Source organism: Silurus meridionalis, chromosome 17 (genome assembly GCF_014805685.1).
Source record: "Silurus meridionalis isolate SWU-2019-XX chromosome 17, ASM1480568v1, whole genome shotgun sequence".
Lineage (NCBI taxonomy): Eukaryota > Metazoa > Chordata > Actinopteri > Siluriformes > Siluridae > Silurus > Silurus meridionalis.
This window is the reverse complement of record NC_060900.1, coordinates 20,408,666-20,425,887: the sequence shown is the minus strand read 5'-3', so window position 1 is coordinate 20,425,887 and position 17,222 is coordinate 20,408,666. Positions and strand designations below refer to the sequence as shown.

General features: G+C 37.4%; 1 protein-coding gene across 4 annotated transcripts in view; it reads right to left on the bottom strand.

Moving 5' to 3' along the window:
• Nucleotides 1–1,199: 1,199 nt before the first annotated feature.
• The window catches only part of spats2 (spermatogenesis associated serine rich 2), a 21,468-nt gene continuing 5,445 nt past the window's right edge, over nt 1,200–17,222 (bottom strand). For 3 of the 4 annotated variants that reach the window (XM_046870545.1, XM_046870547.1, XM_046870546.1), the window contains exons 3-13: nt 13,107–13,186; nt 11,188–11,296; nt 10,591–10,640; nt 10,126–10,363; nt 9,274–9,483; nt 5,956–6,091; nt 5,039–5,097; nt 2,295–2,404; nt 2,104–2,206; nt 1,865–2,019; nt 1,200–1,663 (exon numbers count right to left, since the gene is read on the bottom strand). In XM_046870545.1, coding sequence (XP_046726501.1) covers nt 1,382–1,663; nt 1,865–2,019; nt 2,104–2,206; nt 2,295–2,404; nt 5,039–5,097; nt 5,956–6,091; nt 9,274–9,483; nt 10,126–10,363; nt 10,591–10,640; nt 11,188–11,296; nt 13,107–13,186 — 1,532 coding nt within the window. In that variant the 3' untranslated portion in view covers nt 1,200–1,381. The remainder of the gene's footprint in view (nt 1,664–1,864; nt 2,020–2,103; nt 2,207–2,294; nt 2,405–5,038; nt 5,098–5,955; nt 6,092–9,273; nt 9,484–10,125; nt 10,364–10,590; nt 10,641–11,187; nt 11,297–13,106; nt 13,187–17,222) is intronic. The other variant, XM_046870548.1, reaches the window with a different exon arrangement.

Here is a 17,222-nt window from a genome sequence, read left to right as displayed (position 1 = left end):
AGATGAATCCTACATTTCAGTTTAAGCACCTTAAAAAAGGTCAAATGACACGTACTTGACAAACGTCAAAAGTCTGAGAAACAAACTGCTATTCCTTTACTTGGTACAAGTGTAGACTGAGTAATACAGCATATGTATTTGTGAAAGAACTACTCGTACTTACGTATGCGCACACACAGCCGCTTCACATAAAGACTAAAGTGAGGTTGTTCTGTGATTAAAGGCAGGTATACTACCGCATGCATACTGTGGAAGTATGAGAAGGGCACAAGGGTCTAACCTCAGTGCCCACTGTGGCCTTTAAGTAGAGATGAAATGGTGGTCAAGGCTGCAAAACACTGGACAGGACTCTCAGGGAGTCTCGATCAAAAACTCAAAAACCAATAAATAAAAAGGCGATCACTATGGCCGCAAGGTAGTAAGACCTTAACGCTGACTGACCATGATCACAGCATATAGCTCCATGGACAGCCCATAAAATAATTCAGTCAGCAGCACTTCTTCAAATTTCTAGAGACTAAATGGTTGTTTCTACTGTTTTTTTTTTTTCCCCTTTTTTTTTTTTAAACAACCATATGTACCCTTCAACACTGCAATTAACAACTGACTTCAGAATCAATGTCAAAATCTAGTAGCCCATCAGCTAAACACCATACTTTTTGATTTTAATCAAGAAAAATAAAAAGAAAGGGAAAAGAAAGAAAGAAAAAAAAGCACACAATAGAAATGTTCTATTTAAAGAAAAAAAGATATTATATTAAAGCTGAAAAGCTTGAAGTATGATTTGCACACTACATAAAAAAAAAGGAATGGAAAGAAACAGTTGCAAAATGTCATACAAAATTTAAAGCTAAATGAAAGAAATATGTATAGTGCACTACATGTTTACAAATTATGACTAAACAAGTTGTCAGTGAAAGCTCTAAGCCACTTTACTGAAATAACTTCATAACTATCATAGGTCTCTCCCCAAATGACAAAACTAAGAAAACGAACAAATGTCTTCTAAAAGAATGACAACAGAAAACAACCATTCAATAAAAAGTCAAACAAATCGAAGGAACATTCAAATTGGGTTAGACATGAACTACGAGAGTCAGGGTAGGGGTAAAAGACAAAGGGAAAATTGAACAAAATAGGCAAAAGAAACAGGTGGCATGACAAGTGGGGGAAAAAAAAAAAAAGTAAATAATTAAAAGTAAGAGATGTAAACTTGATTTTTATTCTTCATGTGTATGGAACAGTTAAGCAATCAGGGACATTGGGCTTTAAGGGAGTTGAGGAAGAGGTGTGGGAGAAACTGGATGAAGGATACTGGGAAAGAAATGGATATGGGAGGGCAAAGGGAACCGGAACAAGTATGCAGGACGTTTAGGGTATGTCAGGGGTTTTTCGGGGCTGTCCGAGGTTGCCTCTGTGGCAGCCCGTTTTGGGCAGGACGTTGGGGGTCTTGCCGGTAGGATGACACAGAGGGGTGGGCGGGACCTTTCGTGCTGTTTGAGAACTGTGGGTTGGAGTGGTCTTCTTGGCCACGATCGCCCTGGTGACGCTGGTCTCCAGTATATCGGTAGTTGGTTCGGTTGGAATTGCGGTCATAGTAGGGGCCACCGTTATTGCGCTGACCCGGATAACCCTGAAATATACGTCTGTTACCATGGAACACCTTCACAAGCACAGAGAGAGAGAGAGAGGAAGAGAGAGAGAGAAAGACAAATGTTATAATAATTCCAATACATTTCACATTGTGCACTATTTAAGCATTATTACTAAATCCCACACACTGATTAAAGAATAACCACCAACACTATGCAGGTCACATTTGCTGTTGGGGGACATTAGAAATTTGAGATGATGTGGACATTACTTGTTTGTGTGGGACATTTGGGCGACTTGTGTAACCAGATGCCTGGGGTTGAGTTTGAGCTGGAGCCGGGGCTTCTACAGGGGCGGAGCCAGTGATAGAAGAAGAAGTGGAACTACAGCGAGAGCGATTGGAGTAGCCAGTTTGTGGATGATACACTACACAAGGAAACAAAATAAAAGTTCAAAAAGTCCTCAAAAATTTCATACATCTTCATATATTCAGACAGGGCAAAATCCTACCCGATCCAAAAGTCATGACGCTGGCTTTAAGAGGTTCCAGTTCGTAAGTGAATTTAACAGCTTTTCCAAGATCCTCGTCATACTTCCGCTCACTTACAAAATGCTATAACAAAGAGAGTGAAAACAGCGTTAACTATGTCTGTATGTACAAGTGTACATGTGTGTGTATGCATGTATGTGCATGCCTATACCTTGATGTCTGCACGGAGTTCTGTTAGCTGCTCTTCAGACATGGAGGCAGACTTGTCAGTGAGCCTCCTTAACTCCTCTGCACGCTTTTGACGCTTATCTAGGATGGCCACTACACCGAATGAATACAAAGAGCAGTTATCATGATATGAAAAAAAGGAGGAGCATAGCCTACTCTTAACAGTGGGCAAGTCAAGATGTGCTTTTCCTGCAAACAAGCCACATGTGCACAACAAACAAGGTCATTTTGAAGTATAACTAGGTCAACATAGAAACTAATAATAGCATGGAGGAGTACAGCTAAAATATGCAAGATCAAATACTTCCTGCAGAGTTCCTCATTCTTTGTGGTCATTTTTTTTTTTTATTCAAAAGACTATAAAAAAAATAAACATACAATCATACCAAATGTTTGACAAGCTCCAGATACAAAAACAGGTCATTTGCAATTTTGTCTGTTCTTGAGTCAAATGGGGGCTGACTGACGACTTCTCATTCGCTTTAAATCATCTTAACCATTCCCTTTAGCCAGGAAATTGTGGGCAGAAAAATGTAGTACGTACATATATATAATTTTTTATTTTTTTTTTTAAATAAAAAAATAAAATAAAATATATATATATATATATATATATATATATATATATATATATATATATATATATATATATATATATATATATATATAAGCAATGTACTTTTGCATCAAATGCATTCTGAAAACTATAGGCAGCACTCAATAAGAGATAAAAGCAGGAAATTAGAATGAAATAGTCCCAAATCATCCATGGGTATTTAAAAAAATGGTTGAAATTTACAAAGTTGTACTTACAATCATAACCTAGGGAAATCTATATCCATGCTCAAACTCAAAAACATCTTTTAAAACTTATTGTCTACAGTTTACACACACAGCTTGTACGTGAAAAATTTACAGCAAGTGAAAATTTGGATCAGTGATTTGTCCAAAAAGATCATATCAAAACAGCTTTAATTTACTGCCATGTAACAATTTTCCTGTTAACAAGAGGAGGGCCAGACACAGTGGTTGCTGAAAGTGTATTTCGAGAATTTTTAAAATTCTGTACTGTAAGAAACAAGTCATCTTTAAATTGCCGACTATATTATTTGGGCAATTGCTAAACCACTTAAGCTTGTTTAGATAATGTAGGGGAAGGTGCTCCATCCCTGAATTCCTGTTACGAAAGAAAGTATATCAACGTAAGAAATGAATTCAAGTGCCATTTCATGAGAACTTCAAAACAAGCCCTTGAAGAAAAAAAAGGATCTGAATAGTTGGGTGGGTGGGTGTGGATATCACATAAAGCAGAAAAAACACACAGTCTTAAAAAACCCATATTGGGCTCTATTTATGTAATGTATACTTGATCCAATGTGTCTTCAATACAGGTTTAGAAACACTAGAGGCAGCAGCTTTAGGAAAAGGAAAAAAAAAAGTAACCATTGCACAGCAAATTTGTAAATCACTTCATATGTAAATGATTAGGTCTAAGAAACACTTTTGAACAATGATGCACTTCTAAACTTGAATTGACGGCTTTATTAACTACAAGACTGGAAAGACCTCCAGTATGATATTTACTGCTATCGAGGACATCTGGAATGCTTAGTAATGTGCGAGAATCTTATAGGGCAAATTCGTGTTCAAGAACTGTGATGTACAGGGAAAAGACTGATGAGCTCTCAAGCAATGCACATTACCCACAGTGAGAAACCTATCCATGGGATAGGATGGCACAAAGGATTCTGGGTTGTGCCCCCCCAAATGAAAAGGACTGGCAAGAGAGCAAGGGAAGGGAAAGGAAAGAGGAGAGTTGAGCATAGAAGCTGAAAGCAGGATTACTGTAGGCTGCTGTTTCCTAACTGCACACACACACAAAGAGCCATTGAGAGAAGCATGACACCTGATAGTGTTTCCCAGGGCAAAGACCAGGAGAATGGGCTCCTTGTGAGGTATGCATTCCTGCACAGCTACACTGCCCCCTGACCAACACACACCCGAGTCACATAAACCGGATTTTTGTGTGCTTGAAGGGATCTTTAATAGCACAGAATAAATCGTTGCTTCATTTTTTTTTTTTTTAAAATGGTGCTGCTCCTGTTAATTTCCGTTAGCATCCACAGCACAGTCCAGATGGTGGGAAAATGCCTGGAAGTGGCTGACTGTGGCTTAGCAGTGTAGAACACTTAATTAGCTATGTCAGTTGCTGACCTAACTGTGCTTTAGGGCATGGAGGAAGAATGCCTCAAGTGTTTCTTCCCCAGGAGGTCTGTTATGCTCAGGTGCTCACCACAGACCTTGAGGAGAACCATGCTTTGCACCTCGTTTCCTTTGACCATACAGAAAGGTGGCTGTCCAAAATGCTGAGTCACTGACCGGCTCTTCGCCCGGACCTACTCCACACCAAAGTACTACCACGTCTCTATCAGGGTTTTTAGTTGATTGTGTTCTAAGGGGCTGACAAAAAGCATAAGTTCTTATTTTGATGGAGACCCCAGAGCACTTAAGGTTTTTTGGAATAGTAAAAGATGTTCAGTGATTATTGCCTCCTTGTAGAGGTTTTCCCAAACCAAATTAATAAAAAAAAATTTAAATAAAAAAAAAAAAAAAGCTTCCCACATCAATTTCTGACCTGTGTTCTGAATTATGGTTTCAGCCAAGATTGTTCTGCTCATTGCTAACAGGAAAACAAAAGGAGCAATAATAAAAGTATATTATACTCACTGGCTTCTGCTTTGACTTTATCCATCTCAGCCATCAGAGCCACCTCTCGATCCATAAGACTGTGAAAGAGAAAAAGAAAACGGTGTTGCAATTAATCATGATGTGTTCGATTTGCAATCATGCTCTTAAGATAAATTTAATATACTCCGTTCCCTCAGAGCTTAAGAAGTTAAGATAAATCTGAGTAAACATGCCTCAGGGTGGCATCAACCAGCTCTGTGTGTTCTACACAAATTACAATGAAGAAAGATCCTGGGCTTGGACAAGATCATAGTACTTGAACTCACGAATGTGCTGCATCTCTGTACAATTTGCACTTGTAGAAATTTGAAATATAACAAATAACAGATGTAAAAAATTATATATATATTTTACACTGCATAATCCTGTATACCATAACGCCATAAAGCACAGCAAACTAGAAGACCAGACAGGAACCAGTCAAATCAATGTATAACTGAGCCAATATTGAAGACCAATATTGATAAGTGATCATTACTGTTTGACCTGCAGAACATATATTTAATGTTCACAGGACACTTTACAGAACATCCACACAAGCTCAAACACCATTATGGTGCATAAACATTGCTGTTAAGATCATTTTTAAGGTAAACCATAGAACAAACACAATAACACCAGCAAAAGCGACAAAGATATCTTACTGCATACACCTACAACTCTTTTAAAGCATCAATACCATTTTGCGTTACAAAAAAGCTGAGCTTTATCTCTACTACCTATATAATCATCTTGACAGGACTCACAAACAGGTAGTGTATTTAAAGTGTTCTTTTGGCAAACGGTAGAGCGAATCCTTGTAAACACAACTTCAGTCCGGTTCTTAAGCAAAGAACACAGAATCCTGAAGATGCCAGTCAAGATCTTGTGTCAATGGGAGAAGAACAGAAATTTACCAGCTTTGTAGCTCAGCAAATGTCTGTTTCATCCTCTTGATAGAAGTGTCCATTTCCTCCTTCACCACCACTCTATATCGTGTCAGAGATGCTGTACACCGCTGAAGATCCTTCACTGAGCGGTCAATGTTTGGTGCTGCGAAAGAAAGCAAGAGAAAAGAAGTTTAAGACGTGGCTAACAATCACAATCATTTTGTATGTAAGACTGCACAATATGTAGTGTTTGTGTGAATTGTTATTGAGGTATTTTACACGATCACAATACTACACTTTTCATTCAAAACATCACGTTAATACTGAGCAGAAGCCCCGGGTTTGCTTTCAGAACCATCAAGATTCTTGAGGACAGATTACGTACTAGAATGTCCATTTTTGTTAAGACGAACATGAGTAAGGCCACGATTTAGTCTGCTGCTGTTAAAGCCCATTCATATCAGTGTTGTGTTATGCTTTTCTGCTCACTTTGTTTAAAGAGAGAGGTTGTTTGGTTTATGATTGCATTCTCCCCTCACCTTCTCAAATCCAAAGAGTTTGTCCAGAGAACTACTGCACAATAAATTTCTTTCCTGCACCATTTTATGTAAACGTGACAGACTGCATCTCAAGAGATCAGCAGTTTCCAAAATACTCAAAAGCCAGTCTTGTCTGGCAACAACAACTATGCCACAGAGTTAGATGTTTTTCTGCAGTCTGATGCTTTATGTAAACATTAACTGAAGCTTATGACTGGTATTATGTTCACTGCATTACTGTCACATGGCTGGCTGATGCATGGATGAGCAGATGCACAGAGGTTGTAAATAAACTGATGATACATATGATTATATAAAATCATGAGAAAGTGGCATTTGAAAAATTGATCACACTGAAATCTTTTTCTTTTTTTTTATAGGAAAAAAAAAAGAAAGGCAGGGAAGGTCCAAAAGGAAACCCAAGCCCAGATGGAAATCAGGTCTGTTTACAATGTCAGTCAGGGCCTCAAATCAGCCACATACAAAAGGACACAATTAAAAGGTACACTGATTTATCTGCAGTTATAGAGATAGAATTCGTCAGAGACTTTCTAGTCCCTGTTGTGACATACAGATCCCAGGTGCAATGTGCCAGTGGGTCTATGTGTTGACAAACTGTGTAGCCGATGCTGAACGAATGCATTTTGTTCATCTCTACTCTTGTCTGAGAGTTGCAGAAGCTCAGTACTCTCTCTCTCTCTCTGATACCCGTGAGAGCAATATAGTCTCTTGGCTGAGACGTGTGGTAAATAATAGAAGCACACGAACACCTGGGCTCTCAGCGTCAAAACCTTCAACTTGATGCCTGCTACAAATCAGTAAACAAGCATCCACACCCCTTAAGTAACCTTATTCTGTGACCAGTTTTACTTTAGCAGAAGGTAAATGGTTTAATGCCACATAAGCACAACAACCTGAATTTACACTGCTTCTGCTTGAACAAAATTTAGTAATGAAGTAAACATATCACGATTTACAAGACCAGGGCAATTAGATTCCCAAAACAGGAGGGAGGGAAGGAAGGAAGGAAAGAAAGAAAAGAAAGAAAAGAAAGAAAAGAAAGAAAGAAAGAAAGAAAGAAAGAAAGAAAGAAAGAAAGAAAGAAAGAAAGAAAGAGAGAGAGAGAGAGAGAGAGAGAGAGAGAGAGGAATCAAAGAAGCTCTAATAAGAAATTTGAGCACAACAAACTATTTTTTTTCTTATTTCAACATTAAAATACACTAATGCTCTGCATTATATCCAACACATTTAGAATGACACATCATGAACATTTTGATCATATATTTGAAACAAACCAGTTAGTCTACCAAACTAAATCACAGAAAATCAGGACTCGGAAATGTAAAGATTTAGAGTCCAGATATTGGCGATAGGCTTACCACAAAGCTATAAATAAGAAACCAAAGAAAAGAGGTTTTCACATCTGGTTTCAACATCAGCAGACAAGTGTATTGCTTTTAACCCATCATTTCTGGTTTTCTAAACTCAGAGGCGGTGTATTTGCTGGTGTCGCACACTTCTAATTTACTTTGTGTTCCAGAACAAACTATTGCGTACAGAATCAAATGCACTAAACAGCAACACTGAACAAAAAAAAAAAAACAATATATGTAATGTGTAGTTTAGGTTTCCCCTCATTGACCACTGATACATGGCACTTCATGTCTTTGTTTTTTCCTCACCATGAGTAAATACATCATGCACATTTTCTGCATTGGATCTTTATGAACACAATACAGCTGTATACAATTTAATAAGGTGTATTAAAGCCTCAGAAAACATATGCATGAGGAAAAACAGACACAAGAATGCCCAAAGACTTGCCGGGGGTGAAAATGCAACCGGTTTTGAGGAACAATTAAGAGCCCCCAGGTATTAATGGAATTTGTTGAAAGAATTGCTAGTAGAACATAAAGCATCTTTTTGAAGGTACACGTATACAGGAATTGCTTTAGGACTGACACTAAGAAAGAGACACCCATTACTTAAACATAATGGGTAATAAGGACACTATAGGTATGTGACGTTTGCTGGAGAACAAAAACATATTTCTTTCCGATAGCCACCAAAGAATGGTGGTTTGTGTGTGTAGAAAAGCAACTGAAAAACACCAATTTCGTGTCTTAAAAAAAAAATAAAAGAGCTGGAAATCAGTAAAAGAAAAATTATAAATAAAATGTGTATATGTGTATAAATATATTTATAATATATTTGTGTGTGTGTGTGTAAAAGTAAACAAATAAATTTAAAGGACTGTGATATATAAATAAACGCCCAATGTGCTATCGAAATACATATGTGAGCTCAAAACACCTCTGTGCTTCACTGTGCCTAAAAATAAATAAATAAATAAAAACGAGGCAAAGGTTATCAGACGTGGATAATCTATTGTCTATTGACAAACTAAAATTATGCAAATCAGCACTAAAGCTTTGTTTGCTTGTTTCCTTGAAGTCTGTTTTCATTGTTGCTGTGCTGTTTATTATACACGCACTGTGCTCTGACGCACAAATTATTAACTGCTTAGTCACTATGCTGAAATGTTAAGCATCTACCCTTATGAATACAAGCACATGCTATATACTGAGGATGCAATCACAGTAGGGAAGTGCACAGTAGAGCAAAAAACAATGCGCATTTTACAATGTACTTGTGGAGCACTTGATTGTATTTATGTGTCAGATGATCACCGAAAGAATGTATTCTCTTTTCCCCTGTGCCATTTGTCTGCTTTTTTTGTGTCTCGAACAGATACACAATCTAGAATCTCAAATCTCAGTCAATATGGCAGTATTTACCAACTCACCACTCTTACCGATCTTTTTGGCGGAAACTTGTTGGCAATCATCAGGTGGAAAAGGATGTGACAGAGTTGCACTGTGAGAGCTGTTAGAAGGTTTCGGGCGAGATTTGTTGCCTCGAGAACTGTGTTGATTCTGTCGAGCTCTGTTATTGGTGCTTTGCTGGGGAGATGGACTTGGGGCTGGGGCAAAGCTTTTTTGAGATTCTGCTTCTCCTGTAAACAAAACAAAAAAAAGAAAAAAATGAATAAAGAACATGTTTTAATAAGAAACAAATGATAAAGGATACACCTGTTTCTTAAATGGCACCCAGGTGGGGTATATATATATTTTTTTTCGTTTTCAGTTTCAGCCAAATGCGCTCCAAATTTCGGTTTTAATTTTGGTGCATAAATATTTAAAACTGTTTCTCAGCAAGTAAGCTAATGTTGAGACACGATAATATTAAATAAAAAGCTATTTATGATGGGAAAACCAGTTAAATGGTGTGATGCGTCTCAACACTAAGCAGAATTACTATTCCAGAAGTGAGTTTCCAATAGAGGCATGTCCTGAGTGTTTTATTTCTTTTTACTATATTATTATGATACACACACACACATTTATTCATGCATTTATATGGCCTTTTACACGTTTACACAAATGCTGTTCAGACAGTTTGCTTCCTGTTATCACTAGCCTTATAACGACTACACAACGTTGTTCTCTCTCTAACTCTTTTGTCCTACTTAATGACAACCATAACTGCTATAATGCTGGTTATAACCATGTATTAGTGCTATACTCTACAGCCTGCCTCCAAACTATGCATCAATTTCAGAGAAACAGCAGTTTATGTTGGTAAATATCATGCCTACTTGTGATGGAGAGCTCAGGCGTAGCAGACTCCAACTCAAGCTCGGCTGCGTCCAACGAGGCCGAGTCTAGCTGTTCGCTCAACGAGTCTAGAGACTCGCCATCAGCACCAGCTGAACCGTTGGCATGGAAACCGTTAACAGCCCCTGCACACTCTATCTCTGGGGATGAGACAGATTCAGAAGGGGCAGGATCAACCGGAGCCTCCGGCTGGGGTTTGGGCTTCTTTTTCTTCTTAGGCTGTTAAGTCAAAAATTTAATCATTAAGAAACTTATTAACACACACAACCAATTAAAATAATATACATGATTTGCAACCCTCTGCGAAAAACTGTTGTTACAAAACAAAAAAAATCATTAAAACAATATAGAGCTAGCCAAACACTTCCTTTAAAGCTAAATTTAGCTCAGGAGTATTAAAGCAAAGCTGTGACGCAGACATTCACTCTGCGTCATTACCCACACACCTTCTTTTTACCAGTGACATTCCATTCCTTCAGGATCTCTACTGCACTGCCTGAGGGGAGAAAAAGAAACAATATGGTGACACGGTCAAGTGTGGTGGGCAAAATATATACAGCATATAAACTACATACAGCACAACAATAACCAGTGGGGGTTAAACATATAACACATTGTTGTTCCCCACTGGAGACGCTTTGTGCTATTCAAGAGATGGGATCCTGATTTTGCCTGTCGGTGAATAAAATCTAACTTACTTCTAACATTCAAACAATTAAGAGGATGATATAATTTCACTTTCCTATCAGCTTGTTCGAAAATATTTTCCTGCTTCAAACACTCGCAATCCATTTAATCAGCGTAGTATGAAGCGTTCCGAGGGCTGGTTTGGGTGTCAAAATTCCTGAAGCACACTCGACCTGCGCGTGACTGGGTGTAAATACATCCAAAAGGCAAGCATGCACACGCAAGCAAACTGACGCTCACCTGTCAGTCACCTTGAATATAGGATCGGTTTTGCCTGTCAAAGTGTTAAACTAATCCTATACCAGCCCTAATTTGGATATTATATACACAAGCATAATCTGTGCTATGGAATGTACCTTCTACAAAGGCCTGCACAGCCCGATCCACACTGTTCTCAAAGTGCTGCAGAACCAGGGCGATTTCATTATTGCTCTTGTTAGGAACCACTGCCCTCACTGCATTGATCTGTTGGGAAACAGACAAATGAGAATCAGAAGTGGCCAGTGTCTGTAAAGAGTAAGAATTGACAGAACAAAACTAAACAGAAAGTAAATTTGTCCTACTTTTGTAAAGCCATGTCAGTTCTGGTATATATACAATGGATATAAAAGGCCCTATTTGCAACCTTAAATTACAATTTAAGTAAAAAAAATAATAAAAAAAAAAATAAAAAATAAAAATAAATAAAAGTAAAGCTTAATTAAAAAAATATTTCAGGGAAGGGGAGGAGCAGAGTCAAATTATAATAACTTGGTTGCATAAGTGTGCATAGCCTTTTAATAACTTGGGATGTGGCATTGTTCATAATGAACCAATTACATGTACAAAAGCAATTATCATACTGCTGGAATCAATTAAATTATTTAGATAATTAATGATGAGCTTTGCTTCACATAACCTTGGTTTTCTCATACTACTGAAGTCATGGTCTACACACAATTGTTGATATTCTTCACATGTCTGGGCTACGGGGTAGGAGAGTTAGACGACCTTTCTCGGCCAAAAAATAAAAATAAAAAAATCCAAGCTCAACTGAATAACCCTGTAACACCAAAAGAACATCATATCCACGAGCAGCGCGGTGGTGTCAGAATCATTCTTTAAAGCTGCTCTAGTCAGAAATGGGGCTTTTTAGCATTGTGAATGGATTTATGGGGAGCTACAAATATCAGTCGATATTAGTACACAACCTTCAGGTACCAGCTAGTGAGCTAAAGATTAAAAGGAAGGTCACCTTTCAGCATGATAATGACCCAAGGCATACACCCAGACCAACAAAGGACTGGTTTAACCAAATGAAAGTCAAAAAATTTTAACGACCTTCACAGAGCCAAAACCTGAACACAACTGAAAACCTGTGAGGTGACCTGTAGAAGGCAGAGCACAGGAGAAGCCCTTCAAATCTGTCGGATTTAGAATGATTTGCAAACGATTAAAATAAAGAGGGGAAAAGTGGTGCAGAGTCAAAATGTGTTACTCTGTTAAGACACTTACTCAAAAAGAGCAATACATTTGATATGATAAAACCAAAGAGTGCATCAACAAAATATATCAGATTAATATTAGTTATGGGGTGTTTATCATTTTCCAAAAATGTTTCTAATTGTATTTCACAATTTTATATTGAAGGTGGCAAGTGTTATCATAAGGTTTATCTTGGTTTCTAATGGGACATCACAAAAGCCTGCCAGTTTAACAGGGCTATTTAACAATGATGTCCACATGCTAAACTTCAATTGAAGTAAGAGTTTCAATTTTACTACAAGGAAATGTATGAATAACTTTCGCTATCCCTCATGTGGTGGAGGAGGAGGAAAATACTTTCATTCAGAACATGCTACATATCAGTGTACTTCTAGCAAATGCATCACACCTCTAATTATATTACGTAATCCAGAAGAGGACTGTGCACTGAGCCTCATTATACAATGAACTAGACACTATCAAATCTGACTACATGCATGTCTTTTAGTCTCATCTCACAAAACATTTGGTCACAGAATTTTTTTTTTTGTCTCTAATGTTTTCTGTACCATCATTCTTAAGCCACTCCCTAGACAATAGTGACAGACCTGAAAACTAGTGGGGCACAAGGAGAAAAGCAGCAGAAAAAAAAAAAAAAAAAAAAAAACTACACAACAGTAGTGAAAATGCACAGAGGAAAACAAGACACTTAAGAGTCAATGACTTCATCCCTATTATGGGCTTCAAGAATGCTACTTTTCAGGTCTTTTCAGGAGAGAAGAGAGGGAGAGAAAAAAATAAAGAGAATTACCTTTTCTTTCATCCTTTCAAATGTTCCTCCTTGGGACATGACCATTTTAGAGTGCGTGTCAAACTCCACCCCTGATGTATCTAATAAAAGACAAAAAAAAAAAAAACAAACAAAAGGAAAAGCACTGAGTATTAGTTCAGTCGGAGCCTGAGGATTCTGCATGACTTGGCAGAAAGAAGTGGGAAAAGGGGGATTTTCCTCTAAATATGTAGGTCAGAAACACAGCCCAGGGAGACAGAAAAGAAAGTGAGAGTACAAGAATGGGACTGATACCATTATTTGTAAAAGCTTTGAGCTGCTTCGTTTAAAATAACACTTGATTTTGATTTTAAATGGCACTGAACTGATAACGTGCACTAATGCGAACTTTTGAACAGTCTCTTTAAAAAAAAAAAAAAAAAAAAAAAAAAAACGGGATGGGGTTTTGTTTTATTTTTCCATTTTCTTTTCACAGCAGAAAAGCAAGCAATCGTAAAGATATGAACAGTCATGCACAGTCTATACTTACCCACAATCACCCAGAAACAACTTCCAAAATCAAAATGCAAAGATTCCAAAAGTCCAAAAAGATTCCAAAAGTCCATTCCAGCCTAAACCTCCTGCCACCCCTTTTTTTCCCCCCTCCGCCCCAAACTCTCCCTCCCTTTAGCTTGCGTTTTCACCATTTCCCCACACAGAGCCAGAACTGACTGTATCACATACGGGGGTGTATGTAAAAAGATCCAGCTATTAATCCAATAGGCTTATGGTTAGAAGATATTTAAGTAAGCTATTCACCCTCCAAACAGAATAAATGAGATGAGAATGATTATAATTACTGCCAATTACGTGCTTTTCTACTATTGCAACAGCTGATTTCGAGAGTATTCTCGTTCAAGTTTTGCAAAACTTTTAAAAGTTTCCTAAATCAAAACTTTAAAAAAAATCTACAAAGAAAAACACACAGTAGGCCAGAAGTGTTTCATATGAGTGGGCAGTCCTGATGCAAAATACTTGCTGACCTAGTTTGCTTGTCAAGCGTGTTAATACTAAGAGACATAAGCATGCAGATGATCGATATCAACTTGTAACAGTTTAAAAAGCAGCACATTGTGCTTTCTCCCTTGGAAAAAGGACGGCAAGACGTTGGTCCACGTTTTGTCTATAAAAAAATTATAACTAACAAATAACTCCACCATACTGCAATTTTCAAACAGACACCAAATGACTGAGGTTTTTAATGTGCATGTTACATTTTGCTCTGTTACTATGGCAATAACTGCATTAATTTAGAATGGTGATCAAACTGAGCGAAAATTGTGGTTTGAATGCACAAGTTTCAGCCAATCGGAATTGAGTATTCAAACAGGCCAAACCTGGATCGCAGACTGGTGCATGTCATGTGCCGGGCGGTGAGGCCTTTCAGTCCCCTTTATGAGAACGGTGTATCAGAGTCAAAGAGTATTTGAAACTTCTTGTGATCTACTTTTAGATTAAATGGTCAACAGTACACTGCATCACAGGAAGTAATCCAGGAATGACTCACAACAACGTACATTTTTTTGCCTAAATTTATATACGAAACTTTATAGGTTAACAACGGTTACACATTTGACTAAACAACTACATTTTTCTCCTTTAAATGATTCTTTTTTTATGTTGAAACCTTTCTGTGCACTTTCATTTATTATGCTATTTAATGGCTATACGATTCCTATTTTTATACTTTACCATATTGGTTTTAGCAACATGTGTCAGCTAATCTGGCGATATTACATTTAAAATGTTTTATGTGAGTGGACACCACCACTCAGTCACTGCACTTTTTGTGCTAATGAGCCGTCACAGCAAGAATTTGGTTACGCGTTTTGTTTTTCTTTACATAGCTTCAGTAGTAGCTTTTTATTTTCTCACAGCCACACAAGCCAGGCTTGCAAGAAAAGGCCCCTAAAACTTGTACAGCTGTTGAATACCTACTTATTTACATTATGTTTATGTGGGAAAAGGAAACCTAAAGCACTGTAAACCTTTAGAATGCTTACTGTATAAAAGAAAAAGATAAGACACGCCTCTTTACGATCATAATCAACCAGGCTGTTATGAGAACACACGTCAGCACTTGGCAGGGCAAAGGGCGTTTGCAAACAGAAGCACCCTAGATCTTTCTTTACACGAGGTTAGAGTGTGTGGTCTTTTGACCTCTGCTTTCCCTTCCGCAAAGTGCCCTGATGACTGCAGGTTTTTTTTTTGGAAATTAGTAACAAAAGCTAGTGGTGGCCTTGTAGTGCACCCCCTAACTCCTGTCTGGAGGCATTTGCAAGTGCATTTAAATACAATTTGCCAAACAAAGTGAAAAATGGCAGTGGGGTGATAAGCAGTCAAGTTCTGTCCAAAACCTCAGATATACAGTACAGTATTGGACAAAATATAATAAAAATCATGCAGCTTTAGCGATACGATGGTCGAGGAATCTTTGTTTGCAAAAATCCTTCAGTTGTCCTGCAATGGCAAGCTTTCAGGGAAGTGAAAGAAAAATTAAAATTGGCTACATTTTAAATACATGTATTTAAATGTATTTAAAACTTCTCACTTCTCTCCACCAATTATGTGGAATGGCAGGCATTTTCAAAGCATCTCTTAATATTTTCATAAATAAATGTTATTTAGGAAAAACCTCAAGTGTCAGCTTGGGTTAAATCATGAAAATTAGTCAATTAGCAATTGGCTGGATAATTAATTGTTTAATAAAATGGACGTGCCTATTAAATTCAGTTTGGAGTCGAATACTGGATGTTAAAATATCTGCCCCATAGTCAGAAAGAATTGCAGTTTTCATTTCTTATTTGATGCATGTTCAAGAAAACTTTGTATACCAATGGTTATCACTCTTAGCTACAGATAAACAACTACAGTCTTAATAGTGTCTTGCATTCACTAATAGAGAAATGTACAATTAACTTTACCCTAAATGTTTTTACCAACTTCAATAAAGTCTGTATAAAGAGAAAAATTCTCATTGAAGAAATTATAACACATTTGCAACCATTGATATACATCTGTAACCATTTGACAGGAAAAAGGAAAAAACCTACAAGTGAGCATGCACACAGTTACAAACGGTAGATTTATGCTCCATTACAAACAAGGTTACACGTAAATTTCTGATTTCTCATCGCAAAACATCCGGTGTGCTCAGAGCTTGAATAAATGAAGTATAAATAAAGAAAATTGGCTCGAAATATTTTCAAAAATCAACTGAGAATTTTCCCAACATGGGAAGTATAACAAGGTATATAATCATTAATTGTGCCAAAATGTTTGTGACATCGGGTTGTCTAATTTTACAAGGAAATTGCTTGGTATTCCAACGGTAATTCAAGCTTAGCCAATTCCAGGCTAAGATTACTGACTTTATGCTTCAGGGTATTCTGAAGAAACAATACTTTGGAGAAAAGTGTTCATCTTTAAGTATTTACTTTATGCTAATAAAATAGCACGTTCATTATTTTTTGGGAGATAAGTATAACCCGGATCTCAGGATTTTTGGGACCTGTAAGTTAGCAATTCAACACACTACATCACTCTGTGCCTTCTATCTTAATGAGCTACCGATCAATAATCAACCAAGATCAGCTGGTGATGAACATGATATCCCATCTACAGCACATACTATATTTCAGATCCTGCAGTATTACAATTATATCACATTTCACCAAAACAAAAACATGTTGAATAAAGTGTTAGACGAATCATTGATTATTTCAGTCAGTCTACTGGGCTGGTTGGCTGTCAATGACCAAAAGTGAGCTAATATACCATGCGGCAAGTTAGCCACATGGGTTTATACAGACTAAGGGTCAGAAGATGGGTGCAGACCGGTGGAATTAAGTCTGCAAGTTGTTAACCAGTGTTTTGGGTTTCACATCTCTAGACTAGTTTAGTCATAAATAAAATCATTATTGTCTCTCAATGTGTTAAAAGCAAGAGAGCTTTACGATAGCATTGTACGAGACTTTCTGTTCGGTCAATCAGACAGCGCTTTGGCTACATGCTTGAAGGATTTGCTCCTGCTATGTTTAGAGCTATAAGGTGTGTTGTACCTCCAAGAATAGCTTTAATCAAACAAAGCCTGTATGC